Below are 21,701 nucleotides of genomic sequence, written 5' to 3' on the forward strand. Positions count from 1 at the left end.
GAGCTCCATCCCAAGGTAGCAAAGAATTATCAGGGGGATGGCCTGCCTGTGATCGCATTGTTGGCACATTTTAACTGCATTCTGAAATCTGCAGCTTTAATCAATAGGGCCATAGGTGCACCAGGAGCCGAGAGAAGCTGCCTCGAAGTGAGGAGAAACGTCAAAAGGTGGGGCTGTATAGCTCTCCGATCCCGATGCCATAGAATTTACCCTGCTCAAGCAACGTCCCTATCCCGCGGGGGTCTCTACGTCTTTTGCAATATTCCTACTGGGAGCAACGCAGCAAAGGGGAAGCTGGTTGGACATAATGTGATGCGGAGGCGGCGCCCCCCCACTTACATGGTGAGCGCACCTCTCGCAATATAGCTGAAACAGTTGGCAGTGTGGTGTGCTGAAGGTGCCTCTCTGCTGGGTGATGGACATGCACTGTAGTTAAGGCCAGCTAGTGTGGGGCTCCCAGCCCCCGTTGTAGCAAGTGGATTATCTTTTGGTGGCTGACTGAGCACAGAAGACTTCCCATGACTGAGCGGGGCACGCCGGATTAAAAAATAAAAAAATAAAAATTTTAAAATACGGTATCACAGCCTGGTGTGAGACACCTGAATGTGGCTCCCCGACTAGTCCCCAGTGCTCTGTCATACAGGGGTCCAGGATACGGCCATCGTGATTTGATCCAGCTCCTGGGGGTGGACCAGTGCGGGATGATCACCTGGATGGGGGTGGGACACAGTATCCTCCTTCTTATGATACCTTTTCCCCATCCTACCAAGTAGGATGATCGGAAACTCTACCCCCCCAGCCCTTTTCCAACACAAACACTTTCTTACACCAAGAAAGACAACAGACTAACACCGGAGCCATTTACCTGGCATGTCCCTAAACAAGGGCCCTTTCCCTTCCCCACAGGGATAAAAGGTGGAGCACAAGAGCACACTAGGAGGAAGGCAGACCGCACAACGAGAGAGCTAATCCAGGACGGGAGTTCAACAGGAGGAGAAAAGCAGTGAGAACCGAAGGGGAGACAAGGAAAGAAGCAGCCTTGTCCTTTTCGATCCAGACCCGCAAAGCCTCTGTAGAAGGAATCATAAAACCGCAAATGAGAGCCGACGTGTGCTGTAGCAGATGTCAACGGTGCACAGAGTCCTCCTCCGCTGATAAAGTAGAGAGAGACGCTTGCTACCGTGGTACCGTCCTTGACTCCAGAGACAAGAAAAGCCAAGCAGTTCATCACAGCCAGTCGCAGGGAGAACCGATAAGAAACCGAACGATGTTGCAAATGGCAAATTAAGGGAAAATCAAAGAACTGTTAACACTGCAGGGGAAAACCAGCTGCAGAGGGGTCCGGTTACACGCAGGTGCTCACTCGAAAGACTCTGGCTGAACCCCCTTATTTTTTAAACTGATACCAGAAGGCCTTAGAAGAGGAGGAGCTGCAAGAAAATGGTCAAAGTGGTCATACAGGGGTCAAGTAAAACAGTCGAAAGTCTTTGACCAGCAAGTAATTGGAAAGCTAAGGGTAAAATCCTGGATCGTGATAAAGTAGAAGGAACTGTGTGACTGGCAAAAGTGAAACCGTCTGAGGAATGCCTGCAGAACTGGGTAGTGGCATGATGCCCCAATGAATATTGTGTTGACAAGACTGTACCCGATGGAGGAATGTCCACAGTGGATTGTTTAAAAAGACATTAAGACTTGTGACTGCAACAGGTGAATACAAGCTGTAGTGAACCCAATGGAAGGAGGCTAATAGTCAAGAAGGATCTGAGCTCAGAAGAGGGGGACCCAGGGGTGAAAGCCATCACCCAACAGATATACGGAAGAGGAACATTTGTTTTGTTAATTTCAACACATCAGATCCTCGGAGGCAAGAGACTTTCTGTAGAAAAGAAACAACCACCGAAGATCCAGATACCGGAGAAACAGAACTGTAGCCTTGTGCTGGAAAAAGCCAGAGAACTGTGCTCAAGAGTCCCGCCTTGTCCCGTGCTCAAAACATGGGGAAGGGAGACCCCTGGCTATAACATCCTGACTTATCATTTCGGAACACTTCTTTCTTTCTTGTGAACCCTATCCAAGACTCTTTTTGTATTTAGTTGTAAGGAGTGGTAATATATTTTTTTTTTAGTATTATCAAGATGCCACTAGGACTGCCTTATTATTTGATGGTCGTAGCTTGCTCCCATCTTAGATGTAGGTTTAGATTAGGCGTTTTTCCAACCTCGCTATACAGGTTAATTACCACCCTTGAACTGTGATCACTTTTGTCTGTCTATTGTTGCCACCATGAGTTCCTTACACCGGGCTGCGGAGAGGCGATTGGGATTGTCATAGCAAGCTTTAAAGTACCTGTTGGGATTGGAAATGGGGTGGGGCCTCTCTATGGATTCAAATTGTTGCAGAAGTGTGCCCTAAGAGGGGTTGCTGACGAAGTGCCCCTTGGAGGATAGATACCGCACAAAAGGTTGGTGGAGTATTTTGAGGGGGAGAACGCTGTTGCGAAAAGCAAGTTTGCGCCTTCCATTTTGTGAGCATATAGGCTTTCAATGCCGGAGGCTGTGAATCTTTCACTTCTGAAGAGAGGTCTAATTTTAGCATACTGGCGCTGGCATTGACATGCTCAAAATTAATGGTTTGATTGCTATGCCACGCACATGCCAAGAGACAGGAAAAATCACTCCACACCAAGGCACACCCGAGCTCACCAAACGTCAAAAAATGGGGACTACTGATTTGTTATATACTAGAACATTGGTTTTTCATTCCGAACTTACAAAACATCTGATCATAGAAGAGAAAGTCTTGAATATTTAATGAATTCCTGAATGAAAAAAATAAAAATAAATAAAAAATACAAAAAAATGCATGCATGCATTTTTATGGGGAAATTTGTTTTCAAACCGCGATATCATTGGTGCCATACAAAAGGTTCCAAGGGATCTACGATCTTGTAGATTTTGTCTCGACACCTCGAAGTAAGAAACTCTTGTTCGCTGAATGTCCTCATTTACAGACTCTGTGTATGCAAGATTTTGCATATGATGTGGTTACCTTATTGACTGATGAATTTTGGAAATAAGTTTTAACTTTAAACTATACTGCTTGATCAATTGCTGCAGATTTTTGGGAATGTTACATTTAATGACACATACACTTAAGGACTCCTATATTATGTCACACATCTAAGATGTAATTTGTGATATAAAATATGTGAACGGTTTAAAACCAAAACACACAAAAAAGAAAATTGATCTATACATATACATATATATAATATCAAACAAACCAAACGGCACGTGAAGCCCCAGGATCGCAAACAGCATCGTAGAATGAGGCACAAGAACCACCGGTATTGGAGTTCTAGACTAGCATTTGTTAAAGAAATCCTGCAGGCACAGGAAAAGCCACAAGATGCGACGCATTTCACACAAATCCTGGTGCTGTGAGCTGCAAGCTAAGACTGCCTCCCTGATGATGGAAAGAGCACAGAAACTGGTAGGAGAACAGTGGCTGAGTAGGTTAAATGTGCAGGGAACTAGAGTGTGCCCCTCTTATATAATATGATCCAAAAGAAGAGAACGAGTACGGGGGGTGGGAGGGCGTGGCCTGAGCCCATGCTGGAAGGACGTAGTTGCCCAGAGTTTCCACTGAGATCCTGGTGTGATCCTTCATGCGGTTATTAATAGCTGCTGAAACCGCGTTATTTCAACAATTCTGAACGGGGGAACCTAACTTCACTCACCTACCCTTCACCAGACTTGAATCGGAGCTGGCACGGCAGAGAAATCCGCCGATGGCGACTCCCTGAAGCTGAATGAAAGAAGGCGAGTTAGCCGACACGAACGTAATGCACCAACTGTTGTAACCTGCCCTCAAGTCAATCAGTGCCATACGCCCAGCCCGCACAACCAAAGTCGGATTGGCCCCTCAGCCTCTCGACCTGTGGAAGGGCCGAAATCGTCACTGGGGAGTGGGGGCTGGTTTGAAAAAAATATATATAAATAAATTTAAAAAAACACATGCAACGGCATGATTCATCAAAGCAAGGTAACACATGTTACCTTGCTTTGATGATTGATTTGCATGCATCATAAATTACGATACATGCATTATTCACATGCTGCTGCAGCATGCAAAGTTGAGGGCCGGGCCGGCGGCTGTCACCATGCCGCCACTCCAGGGGGCACGATGCCCCCTGGAGTGGCTGTGCTGTTGTATTAGTGATAAATATGTATTAGCGATAAACGACCAATTTTAGAGTAGAATAAGCATCCATTTCGGACTATGTATTTTGCCTTTCACAAGTTGCAGTAATAGCATTTTTTTTTCTGTCGTTGTCTGTTCCAATCATCACAAGACATTCCATCTCTGTGTCCTCGGTCACTTGACAAAATCTTTGTGCCTAAAAGCTTCTGTACAGTGTAGACATATTTGACGATAGCACATCAAGTGGCCATTGACTTCATTGTGCCACAATGAATGCTTTGTTGTAATGTGCATCTTTCCCATCTCCCTGGCATGCTGTTAAGGATGTTTGTTTGCATGTATGAGGTAACGAGTGCTCAGAGTATGGGATGTCCTCCGAGTGCGCTGCTTTCCCTAGTTTGCCAACCTCTGAACCCTGAACGTAGATGCATGCAGGCTTGACATGTGGCCAATTTTACAGCAGACCTGCAACTGGTCTGCTGTTAGATTCAGTTACCGATTTAATAATGGTCTCCACTACAGAATAATTGCTCATTTTACTATAGCCAATATGATAGCCCAGTGGGTTGAGCGCTCGCTGCTGCGATGTGTGGGTGATCTGCAGGTTCGAATCCCAGCAAGGCCACCTGAGCCTTTCATCCTTCTTAGGTCTATAAATGGAGTACCAACACAGGTTGGGTGATATTGTATGCATATTTGTTCTAGTAAAAAAAAAAAAAACTAAAAAAAAAAAAGAGAAGAGCTTAAGCGTAAGTGCTATACAATAACATTATCATTTGGCCCTGGATGTCTGCTTGCATGCACAGTAATTTGACAATATGGATCTACACACAGATATTAATGATACATATGGTGATCCATTCTTGTATGAAATGTAGATCACATTAGTGAAATCAACTATATTTTTCGTAGTGTACTTGGGAACAATGCCACTTCCTGTTTTGTCAAGGGGTGAAAGGTCACGTTTCATCACTTCCCGGGATGTCACTTTAGGGTGGGGTCAAATGACATCACTTCTGGTGAGGTCATCAGAGGTCAACTGTCGTGAGGCGAGGGGTGGGCCACTTTTTTTTGGGTGTCCGGGTCTATTTCTTGTCCCAGTCTGACCCTGCGCACAACTGATGGGCTGCCTACTAAAACACTGCACACCCGGTGGATGTGGCGCATGATTACATGGTGTGCTGATGTTTGAATCCATCTCCCCCGGCAAAGCCGCATCGGACTGAGGATAAGGAGCGGTCCCACCCACCGAGTAAACCGCCCTGCACCAGGTGGTTAATGGGCTGCTACTGACTATTGCTGCATAAATCTGGGCCACACCAAAAGCATATGTAAAGGAGTCTGCTCGAGGACAACCAGTATCGGGGTCTACGCATTCAGCACGCTCCTCTGAGGGCTGCCTGCCAAGGGTTCGGCAAACGCTGCACATGATTGCGTGGTGCAAGGACAGCAAATACATCCCCGTTGGAGGAGCTACACCAGAACATGGGTAAGCCGCATTGCGCTCCGCTATTGGCGGGCTACTGCATTACACTGAACCCCCATTGAGTGTTCATAAGGAGCAAAAAGGGAAAAGAAGGCCACTGGACAAGGACAATAACTCAGGTATACTAAGGTAAAAAGGGTGGAGAGTCGTAGGTGGAGCAAGTGGCCAAAAAACCAATGGAATCAACATTCCTAGCCCTGGTTTACATGTTGGAGGATGTCTGGAGACTGGTGGCTAGGCTATATAGTTACCTACTAGAGAACTCTAGCAGTAGAAACACTGGTTTGAAATAAAGATGGGACACCGATATGGGTACTATCATCTGTGACAAGAAGTGGGAACGGGTGCTTGTTTCCCTAAAAACGTACCCTGCAACGCTAGGTTCAGGCTCTTACAGATCAATATACTTCACCGCACTTACATGACCCCCAGCAGAGTCGCCAGATTAACCAAGAACACACTGCCTACATGCCCCTGGTGCCAACAGGACGACGCAAACTTAATACAAGTTTTGGAAATGTGTAAAAGTGCAATCTTTTTTGCGCCGTATCAAACAGACCTGTAAGGCAGCTGGGGTAGCCAGACATGGCTGGTCCCAGATGGAATGCATGTTGGGAACATACTCTAGACAGAGCAAATAAAGACACGTAATTAAACTTATAGACTTAGCATGTATACTTGCAAAGAGGAGAATCGGCATGTCCTGGAAATCCTCGAGCGGCCCCCAGTTTAAACAGTGACTGAAAGACCTTGAAACCTCGTGTGAAGCAGAGACAAGAGCATGGGATATGGCACTACATTCATATGAGGGTGACCTCGCGGATACCTTTGTAGCCTGGAAATCTCTCGTCCACAGTGCGTTTCACCCATCATATGATAAACCTCCCTGAGCCTCCAAATCAATCACAGCGCTGAACATTTACTTGTAATAAAGTTAGTCTCCTACCCCACACTTGCCCGCACCCAGGTTTAGATGCAAGCTCTACGTCAACTATTTGTAGCCCACTATGAGACGCTGTCACGTGACTATTCCATATCCAGTGCCTAAGCTGGTTCTATGTATGGACGTTTGTGTTACTTTCCCTTACCTCCCGATCTTCGATCCTTACCTACCTGTTTGAAGTTCTGTGTGTTAGTATAAAAATGCCTTGAAGGAACAATGCCATACAATAATCACCACATATGCAATTGTCTCTATTTGCTCAATGAAGACATCTAAACAAAATAAAAAAAGATAACAAGTCAATCCATTAATTAGGCTAACAAAGTCATTTATTTTGCGAGCTTTTGTGTAATGTCTCCACTTCCTCGGGCAGAGATGGAATGAAACCTTAAAAAAAAAAAAGAAAATTATAATTATAATAATTCACATTTTCTAATGTTTAATTCCACCTCTGCCCGAGGAAGTGGAGAGATTCTAGCCTAATTAATGTGTTGACTTCTTTTGGATCATCATTCTATTTTACCCTTGGCTAACAAGGTACACGTGAACCTAACTACATGTCAAACTAAAATTGTAAGTGTACACCACTGTTATTTTTTTGGCCAACTGTACACTCCACTGGCTGCAGCTACGAGCTTGCACTATTTTTTGGCAATAGCCCTTCCTACTCCAAGTGGAGGCACACGATGTATACAGCCTGGGGTTTCCAAAACAAAGGATTCAGGGGTTATTGCATTTTGATAACAATGGCCCCTCCGCAGGTGCGGCACCATTGCACATATCTTTCACCACCTTCTAGTGACCAAACATATGCAGGAAAGCCAGAGCAAATGCACGGCACAGACAGATGAAACATAGCCTACAAGCTCAATTTTCCTCTGCCCTCATGGGTCAGCTGCATGAACACCAGACCTAGGCTCAGGAGCAGTGCTATTTTGGCACAACTATGTCAAAGCCACCTGAATTTAATGCACTGCGCACATTAATCCCTCCACTCCTCTCACTACCGCAGAACACAGTTGTTACTTCAGTTCATCCAACCAAATCGAATTTCTTAACAACATGGGATGAGGGATAGCCAGCATCAAATGCACACCCATTGCACAATGATCTGCATTGCACAATTATCTGATTTCCAGTCAGGTTTGAGACGGAAAATGACCAGCCTATTTAAAGCTGCACGTTTACGATAACGCACTTTCCTGCATGAGGAAAAAGGGTCGGATACTATGATAATTAACTTTGCAAATGTGCATGCTGCTGCGGGTTATCCCAGTGGTGCGTGTCCCACTTATTCAAATCCCCCCACATCGAACTATGCTTTTGCCAATGGTGTGCTACGCTGTCTTTTGCTGTGATGCCCCCATCCAACAGGATTCTTATTGTGGTATTTATTGAGCGGGAGTGGACATAGCTCCGAGAAGCACCTGAGCGCTTTACAGAAGTATACAACAATACAGATACACAACGGAGAACTTATAAAGGACCTTAACCGTCAGAGCAGGCAGCTACCCAGAGCACCTGCTAATCAAACCTGGAGTCTAATGATTTAGGTTGCTGTTACCCTTAAGGTGCTGACTAAGAACACCCAGGATACTTGTATTCAACCCATGGATGTTGCTGAACCAAGCGCACACAGCTCACCCACCAGCTCAACCGCAAGCGTTTTTGCTAAAGCAGATAAACTGCCGCTAACCAGTCAGATACAGCACACGCTATTAAAATGCAAGTTACTGCTTTCTTTTGTAGGTTTGCAGGTAATCGGTCTTTCCGATCTTCCCATGCTTCTGGTGTTCTTACTTACGATGTATTCCCTCACTTGGCTGTGGAAGTTCTGCTCCCTGATGGTGACTTCGTCCTCTTCCATCCTTCATATTACTGCCAACCAGCTGCTTTCCACCATCACCTTTTACAACCACCAAAGCCTGGGAGGGCGTGGCCTGTCAAGAGTCACCACATTGAAAATAATAACAAACGAAACACTCTCTTCCCCAGGACTGGCCACTCAGACACCTCGTCTTGATATATAAAATAAATGACGGACAAGCGTGCAAAAGCGTTCAATGCAAACATTGCGGCCATCTTGACATTGAAAAGTATTTAATTTTTCTGAACAGCACTTTATATATAGAGAGGTAATTAAAGTAAGAATGCGGTTTACCAACAGAAATAACTAAGGTACCTTCGAAGAAATCTGATAATTATCGGAAAAATATTGACATGATTTAAACATTATTAGAATTCAGGATATTTTCTACTTCGTTTTTCTTAAAACTATTTTAAAACAATACATTCCTGAGTGAATTTGATTATATATGTGTTACATTTGCGTGAAATATATGTAAATCACAATAGAAGACATCCTTTGTAAAATGGCGGCCTTGTTAAGAACACGTCAAAGCGGATCAAGTTATATCAAACGATATCAGTCCTATTTCTTTGTCCATGGCGTGCTACTTTTCAAAGCAGATGTCAATTTGCCAGCCATTAAAAAACGATTCCAAATGTGTTTTAACGTGCTACGGACCAATTCGTCCAGTGATTGTTGAATTACTTTATGGAAATGCACGTTTGGAGCAACTCTAACCTACCTTAGATCTCCCCATTCTTGTAAATTAATTGGGAATTTGGCGAATCAATAGGACTACTTCACTGTTGCATGGAACCCCTGTGAGGGGCCATGGTACCTTCCACCATAGCTCTCAACCATTTGTGTTGCAAAAGCGGGTGTAAACACCGGATTTTATTTTTGGCGGGTGAGAGGCCCATTGAAACAAATGGGCGTGCAGGAGGCTTGGCGGGTGAGTCAGCTGTTTACAAGGCGGGTGACACCCGCCAAAAGCGTGTGAGTTGAGAGCTATGCCTTCCACGGTGTTGTGTGGTCACATGGTTACCCATGTGACTGACCCAATAAAAGGTCCGAGCCGCTTCTGGCTCGGCAGTCAAGAGTGAACCTGACTCCGCATGTGTGCACTGTGCTGGTGCCAGGATGGCGCCTCGCCACGTGCGCTGGGCCCAAGGACGGGGCCCAGCTTGAGGACGGTGCCCCTGCCAGGCAACGCCGTCCCAGTGGGTCCCCAACCATGTGAGGCGGGTTGGGAATGCGACCCCGGCCTGGGTGCCCCCAGAGCCGGGGCCGAGGTGGCCAGGTGAACCTGCCCACGTGTGCGGAGCTCCGGTGTCCCCGGAGCGGGAGAGGTGACCCCCACCCGGGTGTACTTGCAGCGTGCCCGCTGCACCGAGGTGCGCTGTCGGATGTTCCCCGACAGGAGCACGGGGCTGCACGGTGATCCGGAGCAGCCCCCAACATTCACTACTTTAGGCGCACCAATCGATTGTATTACAGTGTTTTTATTTATTTGACTTTGTTCTTTTGATAAAGCACTGTACAAAGTTACAGAAACTGTTTCAAACGCATAAAGTATATACTGGTACTGAATCTAGCTCCCCTCAACCTGGACCAGAGCGGAAATTGTCTCTACTTATAACAAGCATTGGCAATAGTTTTGGCATTTACTGCTGTTCTTTGCATTTCACATTTATAGGCGCCAGGGTGCTAGGAGGAGAGTGCATACATGTCACTATTCCATAGATCTCAACTCACCCGCTTTTGGCGGGTGTCTCCCGCCTTGAAAGCAGATGAATCACCCGCCAAGTCCCTCATACGCCCATTCACTTCTATGGGGCTCTCACCCGCCAAAAAGAAAATCAGGTGTTTTCACCTGCCTTGGTGACAAAAAAGGTTGAGAGCTATGATATTCTGGGTATCTTGCCACAGAAATCAGGAGAATGGAATTTTGCCATAGGATTGTCTTGGAGATTTCATTATTTTAGGTGGGAAAAAGTAAAAAATGGCAATATTATTTACAGGAATATTGGGAGTCTCCCGCCTAAATCAGGAGCGTTGGCATGAATGAGAGTGCAAAGTTTCAAAGGAGGATGCTATAAGGGTTGCAGGTGTGAAATAGAACCACATCCATGAGAAACCAACTCCTAGGAATCCGCTCCCACCACAGATACATATCACCCAAGAATAAATCACACGCCACCACACCTGCCGCACACAAGCCCAAAACTCCCACCCCATCCAATTCTACATCCACACCCTCCCCTGATACCACAGCTATAGCAGCCAAGCCCAGCAAAAACAGAGTTGCACCTATCGCCTCTACACACGCACCCCTCAAGTGCGCCCTAATCAACGTCAGGTCACTCCCGACTCACGCCACAGAGATTCATGACCTGATCACTGACCTTGACTTAGACATCCTTGCCCTCACTGAAACATGGCTTCATGAAGCCTCTGGCTCCTCGATCTGCCTCTCACTCCCACCAGGCTACACTATGTTCCACAAAGACAGAACTACCAACAAAGGAGGGGGGGTGGCGATCATCGCCAAAGAATCATTGACCATAAGACAAATCAGCACTACTTTCGAAGAACACACAGACGCACTATCTATCAAGCTTGCAGTCTCTGCTAACGAAACAATCACCATACTTGCCATATACCGCCCGCCAGGCCCACTACTAGAATTCCAAGCTAACCTGCTCCACCAGATAGAACACAACCTAAAAAACAATAGCAAAACTATCATCCTAGGCAACCTTAATCTTGGCCTCCGAGACCCCAAGGACAAACAAAGCAAAGCCCTTGACAAAGCTCTTCATAACCTAAACTTCATCCAAAGAGTCACCGACCCTACACAAACCAAAGGGCGAGTACTGGACTGGATATCAGACCACAATTGTGACATAGACATCAGCTCCATCACGCCATGCCCTTGGACTGACTACTTCCTCATACACTTCTTTATCCCAACAAAACCGCCACCCAAACCCATGGCACCCATACCATCAGCTACTACTAGATCAGCCAGACTCCTCACTAAAGAAGGAATACTCCCCGTCCTAGAGGCTGCATCAGCCTTGAGGCCTCCCTTCTCTACAGACCCGGTAGCACTAGTTGACACATACAACATAGTTATCAAAACGGCCATAGACGCCATTGCACCTCTGACCAAGAAAAAAGCCAAAATGCGGAAGCACTCCAACTCATGGTTCACCCAAGAGATACTAGACCTGAGATCCTTAAAACGAACAGCACTCACCACATGGAAAGCATGCCCAACCCAACCCACGCTAGAGGCCTACAAATCCCTTGCCGCCCGCTACAAAAAAAAAGAAATCACATTAGCCAAAGCGCCATCATACAATTCCAGAATTACTAACGCTCATTCTGAGGCGAAGGAACTATTCGCTATCTACAAAGAGCTTGCCTGCCCACCAACCAATACTCAGGAAACAGTCAAAGACGAAACATGGTGTATTAATATACAAACAGCCATGTTACTCAAAATAGACACACTCCAAGAGAAAATAAAAAACCACCTCAGTGCCCTGCCTATGACCAAGCCCCCCCAAAGCCCAGCTCTCGCTCATGACAGCAAAGACTCTAAAGCCTTCTCCTTCAGACCAGTCACTGACTCAGAAGTCACAGCCATCATGGAACGCATGAAGCCCTCCTCATGCAAGGGCGACATTTGCCCCGCAGCACACATCAAAGAGTGCAGAGAACCACTAGCACCACTGATTACAGCCATCATTAATGCTTCTCTCTCCACCGGCATAGTCCCCCCTGCTCTCAAAGAAGCCTGGGTCCGCCCATTACTCAAAAAACCTTCACTTGACCCGGACATGCCCAATAATTATAGACCCAAAACAACCGTCCCATTCCTGCTTAAAATACTGGACAAAGCAGCATACCTGCAGATACAACAATTTCTGGAAGAAAACTACATCCTGGGCAAGAGGCAATCAGGTTTCCGGCCAAGGCATGGAACCGAAACCACCCTACTCGACCTAAAAATGCAAATTGAACAAACCACAGACAAAGGCAAACCAGCGCTACTCTTGCTGCTTGACCTATCTGCAGCCTTCGATCTGGTAGATCACATGACCCTATGCAGACACCTCAAGAAGGCAGCTCACTTCTTACAGCAAGCTACCACATGGATCACCTCCTTCCTTGAGGGAAGGCTAATGAGGGTATTCTCAGACCAAGCATGCGCCACCCCCACACCCATCCATGTGGAGTTCCGCAGGGTTCCTGCACGTCACCGACTCTCCACAACATTTTTACCCTCCCTCTCTTCAACGACCTCGATGATCACGGCATAACTTACACCAATTATGCAGATGATACGCAAGTACTACTCCCACTCACTGGCTCCTATTACAGGACACTGCCAAGCTAAGTGAGATCTATGCCATCATCCAGGCCTGCATGGTGGCTAACGGCCTCTGTCTCAACGGAGACAAGACTGAAATACTCATAGTAGGTACCAAACAAACAATCAATAAATTGGACAGCAAATACTCCTCCTTCATCATAGACAACACTCCCATCACCACATCAAAAACAGCCAAAACACTGGGAGTACACATAGACTCCGCCCTATCCATGTCACGACAAGTCAGCGCCATCACATCTTCGGCAGCTCTTATCACCAAAATCATAAATGCTGTCAAACCTTGTCTCTCACCTCAAAACTGCTTGTCCATAGCCAGAGCCACAGTAGGGGCTAGATCAGACTACTGCAATGTCCTCTTCTTAGGCACCTCAGCCAAGAACTTAAAGAAACTCCAAACCACTCAAAACAACGCCCTCAGGGTAGCCCTCAGCATTCCAAAAAGGGAGCACATCTCCCAAGCCCGGAAAGACAACCATTGGCTCCAAGTCAGAGAGCGCCTCCTATTCAAAGCCCTTTCCATTACAGACGCCTGCCTGGCAAACACAGCACCTCCGTACCTCTCAGAAACCATTCACCGCTCCACTTCAGAAAGACCTACACGCACCCAACACTGCAACCTACTTGCCATCCCAACCTTTAAAACAGCCAAAGCTGGAGGCGCCAGCTTTGCAGTGTTACCACCAAAAAATTGGAATGCACTACCACCAACATTCAGGAAAGAGACCTCACGCTCAGCCTTCTGCAAGTTTCTGAAAACTCAACTATTCCACTAGGCCAGCCACCTTAGACACTTCAGACATACCTTACCTGACCTGTGGATTCCTCCATGTTAATTGCCCAATCTGTAACTGAAATGTATGTCTAAACTGCTGTATGCTCTTGTAACCCTATAAGCTATGCTCTTTGTCTAAGCAAGTATCCTTAAAAGCGCCACGATGCCCTAGGGCCGATGCGCGCTATACAAATGCAAATAAATAAAATAAAATAAATAAACAAGAAGGGGAATAGAGCAAGGAGGAAGCCATTGATAGAAGGTGCCGCCGATCATGAGCAGGAGGAACTATAAGTGAGAAAAGGTGAGAGTGTAAGAAAGCGAGAGTGTGAGAGGAAGGATGAGAGGGGATAAGGAGAGTTGGTAAAGGGGGTGGGGAATACAGGGGTTAGGGTGGGCAAGGGTGTAGGGTGGGTGGGGCTAGAGAGAATATGGGTTAGGTGCATTGTGGGGGTAAATAGAGGGAATAGGCTTGAGTGGAGAAAGGGGTAGGATGGGTGGCAGTAAAGAGAGGGGGTTAGGGTGGGTGAGGCTAGAGAGAGGGGGTGGGGTTGGGGGTAGAGAGAGAGATGGGATAGGGTGGGTTGGTGAGGGTAGAAAGGATGGGGGTAGAGCGAGTTGGTTGGGTGGGTGGGATAGAGAGAGTTGGGTGGGTGGTGGTAGATATAGTGGAGTAGAGTGTGTGGGGGTAGAGAGAGGGAAAGGGTGGTTGGTGGGAGTAGGGTGGGTGAGTGGTGGTAGGGTGGGTGGGACAGAGAGAATGGGGGTTGGGTAGGTGAGGGTAGAACAAGTAGGGATAGGGTGGGTGGGAGTAGGATGAGTGGGTAAGGTGGGTGGAGAATTCAGGGGTTGGTTATCGTGGGGTAGGTTGTGGGTGAAGGAATAAAGAATGTAAGGTGAGTGGGGCTAGAGAGAGAATGGGTTGGGTGCATTGTGGGCGAAAGAGGGAGTAGACTTGAGTAGAGAAAGGACTAGAATGAGTGGCGGTAGAGAGAGGGCATAGGGTGGGTGAGGATAGAGGGAGTGGGTTTGGTGGGAGTAGAGAGGGGCGATAGGGTGGGTTGGTGGGGGGGTTCAAGAAAGTAGGTAGACATGGTGGGTGGGGGTAGCGAGAGTTGGTAGGGTGGGTGTGGTAGAGAGAGTTGGATTTTTAGAGAGAGTTGGGTGGGTGGATGGGGATATATATAGTGGGGTCAGGTGGGCGGAGGTAGAGAGAGGGCAGTTTTGGTGGATGAGGGTAAGGAGAATGGGGGTGTGGGGGTAGAAAGAGCAAGGGTAGGTGAAGTTAGAAAGAGTGGGGCTAAGGTGGGTGGGAGTAGAGAGAGTGGGGGTTGGTGGGAGAGGAGAGCGGGGGTATGGTGGGTGGATTGGGTTAGAGAGAGTACGGGTACAGGGGGGTAGGGTGGGTGGATAGGGTAGAGTTGGTGGGAGTAGGGTGGATGAGGGTGTAGGGTGGGTGAGTAGGGGGAGGGAGGGTGGATGGGGCTAGAGCGACTGGGGTTAGGTTGGGTGTTAGGCAGAATCATATGCAGTACCCTTTGGGAACACCACACACAATTAAGACTACAAGTGCAAGTACAAATTCACCTTTGGTACAAGCCTGTACTACACAGTAAAGTGGTAGCGATGGCTGAGCAGCCAGACTTATCTCAAGAGTAAAGTGAGCAGTATCGAAGTTACACAAAGGACAGTAATTACTATGGGACAAACAAACACTGATTCAAGGTTTCTGAGTAAAAGAATATACATTTATTTACACCATCAGTTATAAAACAGTTCACTAATATAAAGCAGCAGAAAATCACAATGTTAATACACTGCACATCACCCAATCAATTCTGGACAAGTTAAGCTCAAAATGAAGTGTGAGCAAAGTGGAACTCCAGCAATTTAAAAGGGAGGGAAAGGACAAGGTTATTAAAAATCAACAACACCAACAATGACAGGCAGGGCAATCTAGAAAAGGCTTACTACAGCTAGGATTCAAATCAATATGCCTGGGCCAATGTTAATGGTCCAGAGTCTTGGCAGAGCATCACACAGTTCAGAGTAGTTTGCGGTTAAGTCTTTGCCAAGAGTTCAAAACGAAGTTGGTCGGAGGAAAAGTTATTCAAAAGAGTAGAGAAGGACAAGCCTTCGGAGAGGCGAAAGATTTAAAACACTTTCACCGCGGTCGGACGGAACGAACGACCGGATTTGAACAGTACCTTAGATGAAGAAGAATGCTGTAGCTGAGGCGGTAGTTCCTGGTAGTTCCTGCAGGCTCACGGTTCCTTAAGCGACTGTCGGACTGACAAGAAGGAGGAAGACTGGAGGGTCCTGCACTGCCCAGGGAAGAAGCCAGCAGCAGAGCAAAGTGTTGAATAAAAGTTGCGCTCCTTAAAAGCACAAGTTGACTCTCTCTCACTGGCTATCCGGTTTCCTGTAGCACAGCAAATTCGACCAGGCTGAAGAGGAGGTTGAAGGGCTTTGTGAGCTGGTTGGTCCCACCAGGCTCAAGGGGAGAAGACTCCTTGCGGATCTCCTCTGTCGTTGAAGTTTCAGGCGATTCAGACCTGCAGCAGGGCTTCAGCGGGATGTCCAGTAGTTGCAGCAGTCATCTTCCTTCAGCTCTTCGTTGGTTCTCTCGTTCCAGTAGTGACTCTGCCTTCCAAGTCCCAGAGACCTGCTTTTAAGCAGTTTTCCTCCATTCACACAGCCTGGCTGTCAATCACACAGCAGGATGGCTGTCCTGGCAGGACAGCCACCTAGCCAATCAAACTAGAGTGTGACTTGGGTCTTCAAGGAGACCCTGTGCAGAGGGCCTAAAACCTCTCCCTCGCATCCTGTCCACCCAGACGCTCAGGCGCCTAAGGAGGGTTTCTGTGCAGAAGCCCGCCAAAGGACGGCGAACAAAGGAACCAAACCTGGTTTGGCGTGCAGAGTAAAACACGAGAAAGACCTTTACAAAAAGAAATGGCGAATAAACCCAACCGGAACCAAATAAAATTAAAAGGGGTCCAGCAGATTAAGGTTCGAGGCTACCACCATAGCCTCTAATAGTACCGAGGCTATTTTCATAGCTCGCTGTAAAATAAAAATGGTAGATATCACTGCCACCAGCCAAATCTTAGAGAAAGGGGAACAAAATAATGTTCCATGAGAAACAGACAAAAAGGGATAACTATTAACCCTTCCAGTACTCTATGGAAGATTGTTTGTACTGGGTCTGTAAATTTAAAAAGACTAGTAAAGTCAATGGCAACTTTACATGTTCTGGGAGACAGTAGTCAGTCCTAGAAAATGAAATGGAGTTTAATAGTGGGAAGTCTAAAAAGACAATCCTGTGTCACTGCACTAAAGGTGCTGTGTGACACACAGTAAAAAGATGATGCCGATGGAGTAGGTGAGACTCCATAGTCCATGAGCACAAAATGTACAACACACAGCAAAAACACATGGAAGAGTGGGAAAAAAGGCTCTCACTCTTACCAGGTGAAATAAAGAAATCCGAGAAATCCAGAAAAGCTGCTGAGGGACTCAGTAGGTAAGGGAAATTAGCAATTCTGGAGAATTCTCCCTAACACTCGCCTCCCCCCACAGACTAAGGGACAGGAGGATTTAATCCACTCCTGGATGAATCTCTTCACTCGAGTCGGTTATAAACATCCTAGAGAGACCATCAGCATTTTGGTGGTGACATCCTTATCTGTGCTCAATGGTGAAATCAAACCCTTGCAGGCAGATTGACCATCTTAGTAGTTTTGGGTTCTCCCCTTTTATTTACATTAACCATCTCAAGGGTTGGTTATCTGTCTGAATCACAAAAGTAGATCCATACATGTATAGTCTAAACTTCTTCAGAGACCACACAATAGCAAAGCATTCACGCTCTATGGTTGCCCACCTTGTTTCTGGTTCCTTCAGCTTTGTGCTGATGAAGCAAATGGGGTGCTCCCTACCTTTCTCATCTAGTTGACTAAGGACTGCACCTAAACCTGTATTGGGTGAATCTGTCTGCACAATGAAGGGTTGGTGATAATCAGGAGCTCTTAGGACTGGAGCTTGACAAAGAGCTTTCTTCAGGTGTTTAAAGGCTTGAGTGCACTCCTCATTCCATCCAACCTTTTTAGGGAATTTCGGAGAGGAGACTACATTCAAGGGAGAAGCTATGGTCCAATAATTCTCTATGAAATTCCTCTAGTACCCAGTGAGACCTAGGAAGGCTCTCACCTGGGTTTGAGTAGTAGGGGTTGCCCCATTTTGTACAGCTTGTACCTTGCTAGGCAATGGCCTTATTTCACCTCCACCTACCTCATGACCAAGGTAGACCACTTTGCTCTGACCAATTTGACATTTACTTGCATTTATGGTCAGATGGGCCTGCTCAAGAGCCTGCAATACATATCCTAAGTGATCAACATGTTCTTTCCAAGTAGGGATGAACACTGCAATGTCATCCAAGTATGCCATGCAGAAGTCCTCCATCCAATTCATAACTTGATTGACCATCCTTTGGAATGTAGCAGGTGCATTCTTTAATCCAAAAAGCATAACCTTAAACTGGTAGAGGCCTGCTGGGGTCAAAATGCAGTTTTCTCCTTGGCATGGTCTGTCAGGGCTATTTGTCAATAGCCAATCATCAGATCAAATGTACTGAGGTACTTGGCTGCAGCAAGTTTATCCACCAGTTCATCTGTCTCTGGTAAAGGATGGGCATCAGTCTTGGTGACTGCATTTAGAGCTCAATAGTCCACACATAGATCCTGCCTTTGGTACTAGAACAACTGGACTAGACCATGGACTTGTAGATGGTTCTATAACCCCGAGATCAAGCATCTTGTTGACCTCCTCCTTTATGTGGGTTCTTACATGGTCTGACATTCTGTAACCTCTGCTTTTCACAGGTAAACAGTCACCAGTGAGAATTTCATGCTGGCCCCAAGAGGTCAAGCCTGGTGAAAGTGAAAACAGGGAGCCAAACTGATTTAACAGAAACTTGCACTCATCCTGTTGTTCAGATGTCAGATCAGAAGAGAGATTAACTGCTTCTATTTTCTCGTCTAAAGGTTGGCCTCTGAGTAGGTCAGGTAGAGGTGCACTCTCCTCCTCCTCTTGAACTGAAGCTAGAAGCAAAGCTCCCACTTCTGGTCTCGAGACATGTGCCTTCAAACGGTCGGTGTGAAAGACTCTGGGAGCCTCCTTAGGTCTGCCTAAGTCCACCAGATAGTTCACCTCTCCAGGTTTGCCCACAACCATGAAGGGTCCTATCCATATGTCCTGCCAGGCCCTCTGCCTTGTTGGTACCATAACTAGCACAAGCTGGTATTGAGCAAACTCAACCATGTTGGCCTTCGGGTCATGCCCATGTTTGACCAGAGCCTGACCTGCTTTCAAGTTATCACTAGCTTCTGCCATCATGTGTGACATTCTCCTCCGGAGACCTATCACATAGTCAGTCACTCTGACTGGCTTGGGGGAAGGAACACTCTCCAACCCCTCTTTAATCAGGGCCAAAGGGCCTCTGACTGGATGGCCATAAAGAAGGTTAAAGGGACTATATCCAACTCCCTCCTGAGGTACTTCTCTATAAGCAAAGAGAAGGCATGGCAGTAGAAGGTCCCACTTTCTTTTAAGGGGTTCTTCTAAAGCACCTATCATGCTCTTCATAGTACGATTAAACCTCTCTACCAGTTCATTGCTTTGTGGATGGTAGGCTGTAGAGAACTTGTAAGTGACACCACAGTTTTTCCACGTGGCTTGCATGTAGTGGGACATAAAATTGTATCCCGTCGGATATCACTTCCTTAGGAAACCCTACTGTGGTAAAATACCAAGTAGAGCCTTAGCCACAGCCTGTGCCGTAACAGTTCTCATAGGTATTGCCTCAGGATATCGAATAGCACTGTCTACTACAACCAGGATAAACCTGTTTCCTGAAGATGTGGGAGTCTCAGGGGACCAACAATGTCAATGCCCACCCTCTCAAAAGGAACTCCCACCACTGGGAGAGGCACCAATGCTGCCACATTCTTGGCTCCACTCTTGGCAGAGGTTTGGCAAGAGTGACAGCTCCTACAGAATTTGTCAACTTCTGCACCCCTCTTAGGCCAGTAGAAGTATAAAGAGAGGCTTTCCTTGGTCTTTTTGAAACTCAAGTGGCCCGCCAAAGATATCTCTTGGACCAACTGTAGGAACTGTAGTCTGTTTTCTAGCGGCACTACAAGTCTTCTGCAGTCCCCAGGGATAGACTCAGTCGGTTCACTGTAGAAGAGGCCATCTTCCCAGTGTAACCTATGCTTCCCAGGCTCTTGCCCATCGAGCTGAGAAGCTGCCTGTAGGCGAAGACCTTCAAGAGTAGGACACTCTCTTTGTCCTCTGCTGAAGTCTGCCCTGTTGGGTCCACCTTCTGCCAGTAAAGACTGCAGCTCAGGATGGTCAACAGGATCCAGATCTCCAACTAGAGTAATGTCTTCTTCCAGATTTTATTCTTCAGAGACTGGATCAACCACGCAGGGTTGTACCTCACACTCAGCCTCAGCTGGTGGAGGAGTCACAGGTGTGACTTTGGACAATCTTGGGGATGTCCTTGTTGGTAGCACAGGGGTGCTATCTGCTTTCTTCTGTGAGGTCTTAGATTTCCCCTTTCCCTCTTTCTTTCTTGAAATAGCCGTGAGCAAGTCCTGTGGACTGCAGGTGATAGTTTCCTCTATCAAGTCCCATGGAGAGCCTCTCAAGGTCCTCTCCCTTGCAGGCCCAGTGAGCTCCTGTCTCCTTTTACTGGGAGGCCTGGGGGTACTAGACACAACTCCAAGAGTTTTCAGGTCATTACCCAACAGAACTCTCCCAGGCACTTCACTCTGCACACTAACAGGTATCTTGACAGTCATGTCATTGCACTGAATGAGAGCTGGTAACTGGGGAAGCATTTGCACAGGGCCTCCAGCTAACTTGGATAGGTGTTTGGGTGCCTTAGCAACATCCTCTAAACTTGAAAAATGATTAATCAACCACAGTTATGCTGGCTCCAGTGTCTCTGATGGCAGGGATCTCCTGGCCCTTCACAAGAACACTATCTTTATAATACTCTTTAGTATTATCTGGGATGGAATTATAGACATCTAAATTATGTTGTTCCCATAAACCCAGGGACACTAAAGAAACACTAGCTGAGACTCTCATGGGTTCATCAGCCAGTAGGTGAAAGTTTCCACTTGCCATAGGTACTTCTTCCTCTGGAGAGAAGGCTAAGGAGACAATGTGGACCCCTGAAGGTTTACCCTTACATCTGGGATCCCTTTTCACATGGTCAGTTGACCCACAAACATAACATTTCCCAAATGTTTTGATGATGGTGGCTTGTTCTGACCTACTTCTGGTTTGGGTCCAGAAAGTACACTAGCCTGATTCGGTTTCCCTTGTGGCTTACCCTTATTCTGTTTGGGGCCCTCTTTTGGATTGGAGGTATTAGAATTCTCCTTGTTATCTTTCTTTGGCTGCTTTCCCTCCTCCTTTTTCTGAGTTGCCCCAGAATCCTTGTGAGTAGCCCTGTTGGCAACCCACAAGTCAGCAGACTTAGCCAACGTCTTTGGATCTATCTCCTTAGAATCAGCCAAGTGCTGTCTGAGCTCAGGATAGCAGGCAACATAAATTGACTCCAACATAACAAGATTTCTCATACCTTCATAAGTGTTAACTCTGTAACCCTTAACCCAACCATCTAAGTTTTTCAAACATTCACATATCCAGGTAGCCCAAGGGGTACCATCATGCCTTTTGAGGGTCCTAAGCCTCTTAAGATACTGGGATGGGGTCTTCCCAAATCTAGCAATTAAAGCTAGCTTCACACACTCATAATCCATCCTATCCACCTCCCCCAACTCCATCACAACATCAGATGCAACAGTGGGTAGCCTAGAGAAGAGCCAAGGAAGCAACTGATTCCCTGTAATGTCTTGAATCCCATGGTTATACTCAAACATTGCTTAGCCTCATACATACCCACAATTTCTATAGGCATACATGGTCTCTTAGGACTGGAAGACCTAGAAGACTCTGGGAGAG

The 21,701-nt window shown here is 46.7% G+C and overlaps 1 protein-coding gene across 4 annotated transcripts in view; it reads right to left on the bottom strand.

Annotated features, from left to right (window-relative positions):
- Positions 1 to 8,638, bottom strand: part of LMBR1 (limb development membrane protein 1) — a 1,168,513-nt gene extending 1,159,875 nt beyond the window's left edge. For all 4 annotated transcript variants that reach the window (XR_011303315.1, XM_069647966.1, XM_069647967.1 and 1 more), the window contains exon 1: positions 8,437 to 8,638. Coding sequence is in view for 3 of the 4 variants with exons in the window: in XM_069647966.1 (XP_069504067.1) it covers positions 8,437 to 8,499 (63 nt within the window). In the remaining variant the exon portion in view is untranslated. The remainder of the gene's footprint in view (positions 1 to 8,436) is intronic.
- Positions 8,639 to 21,701: the final 13,063 nt, after the last annotated feature.

Source organism: Ambystoma mexicanum, chromosome 2q (genome assembly GCF_040938575.1).
Source record: "Ambystoma mexicanum isolate Mex_15411 chromosome 2q, UKY_AmexF1_1, whole genome shotgun sequence".
Classification (NCBI taxonomy): domain Eukaryota; kingdom Metazoa; phylum Chordata; class Amphibia; order Caudata; family Ambystomatidae; genus Ambystoma; species Ambystoma mexicanum.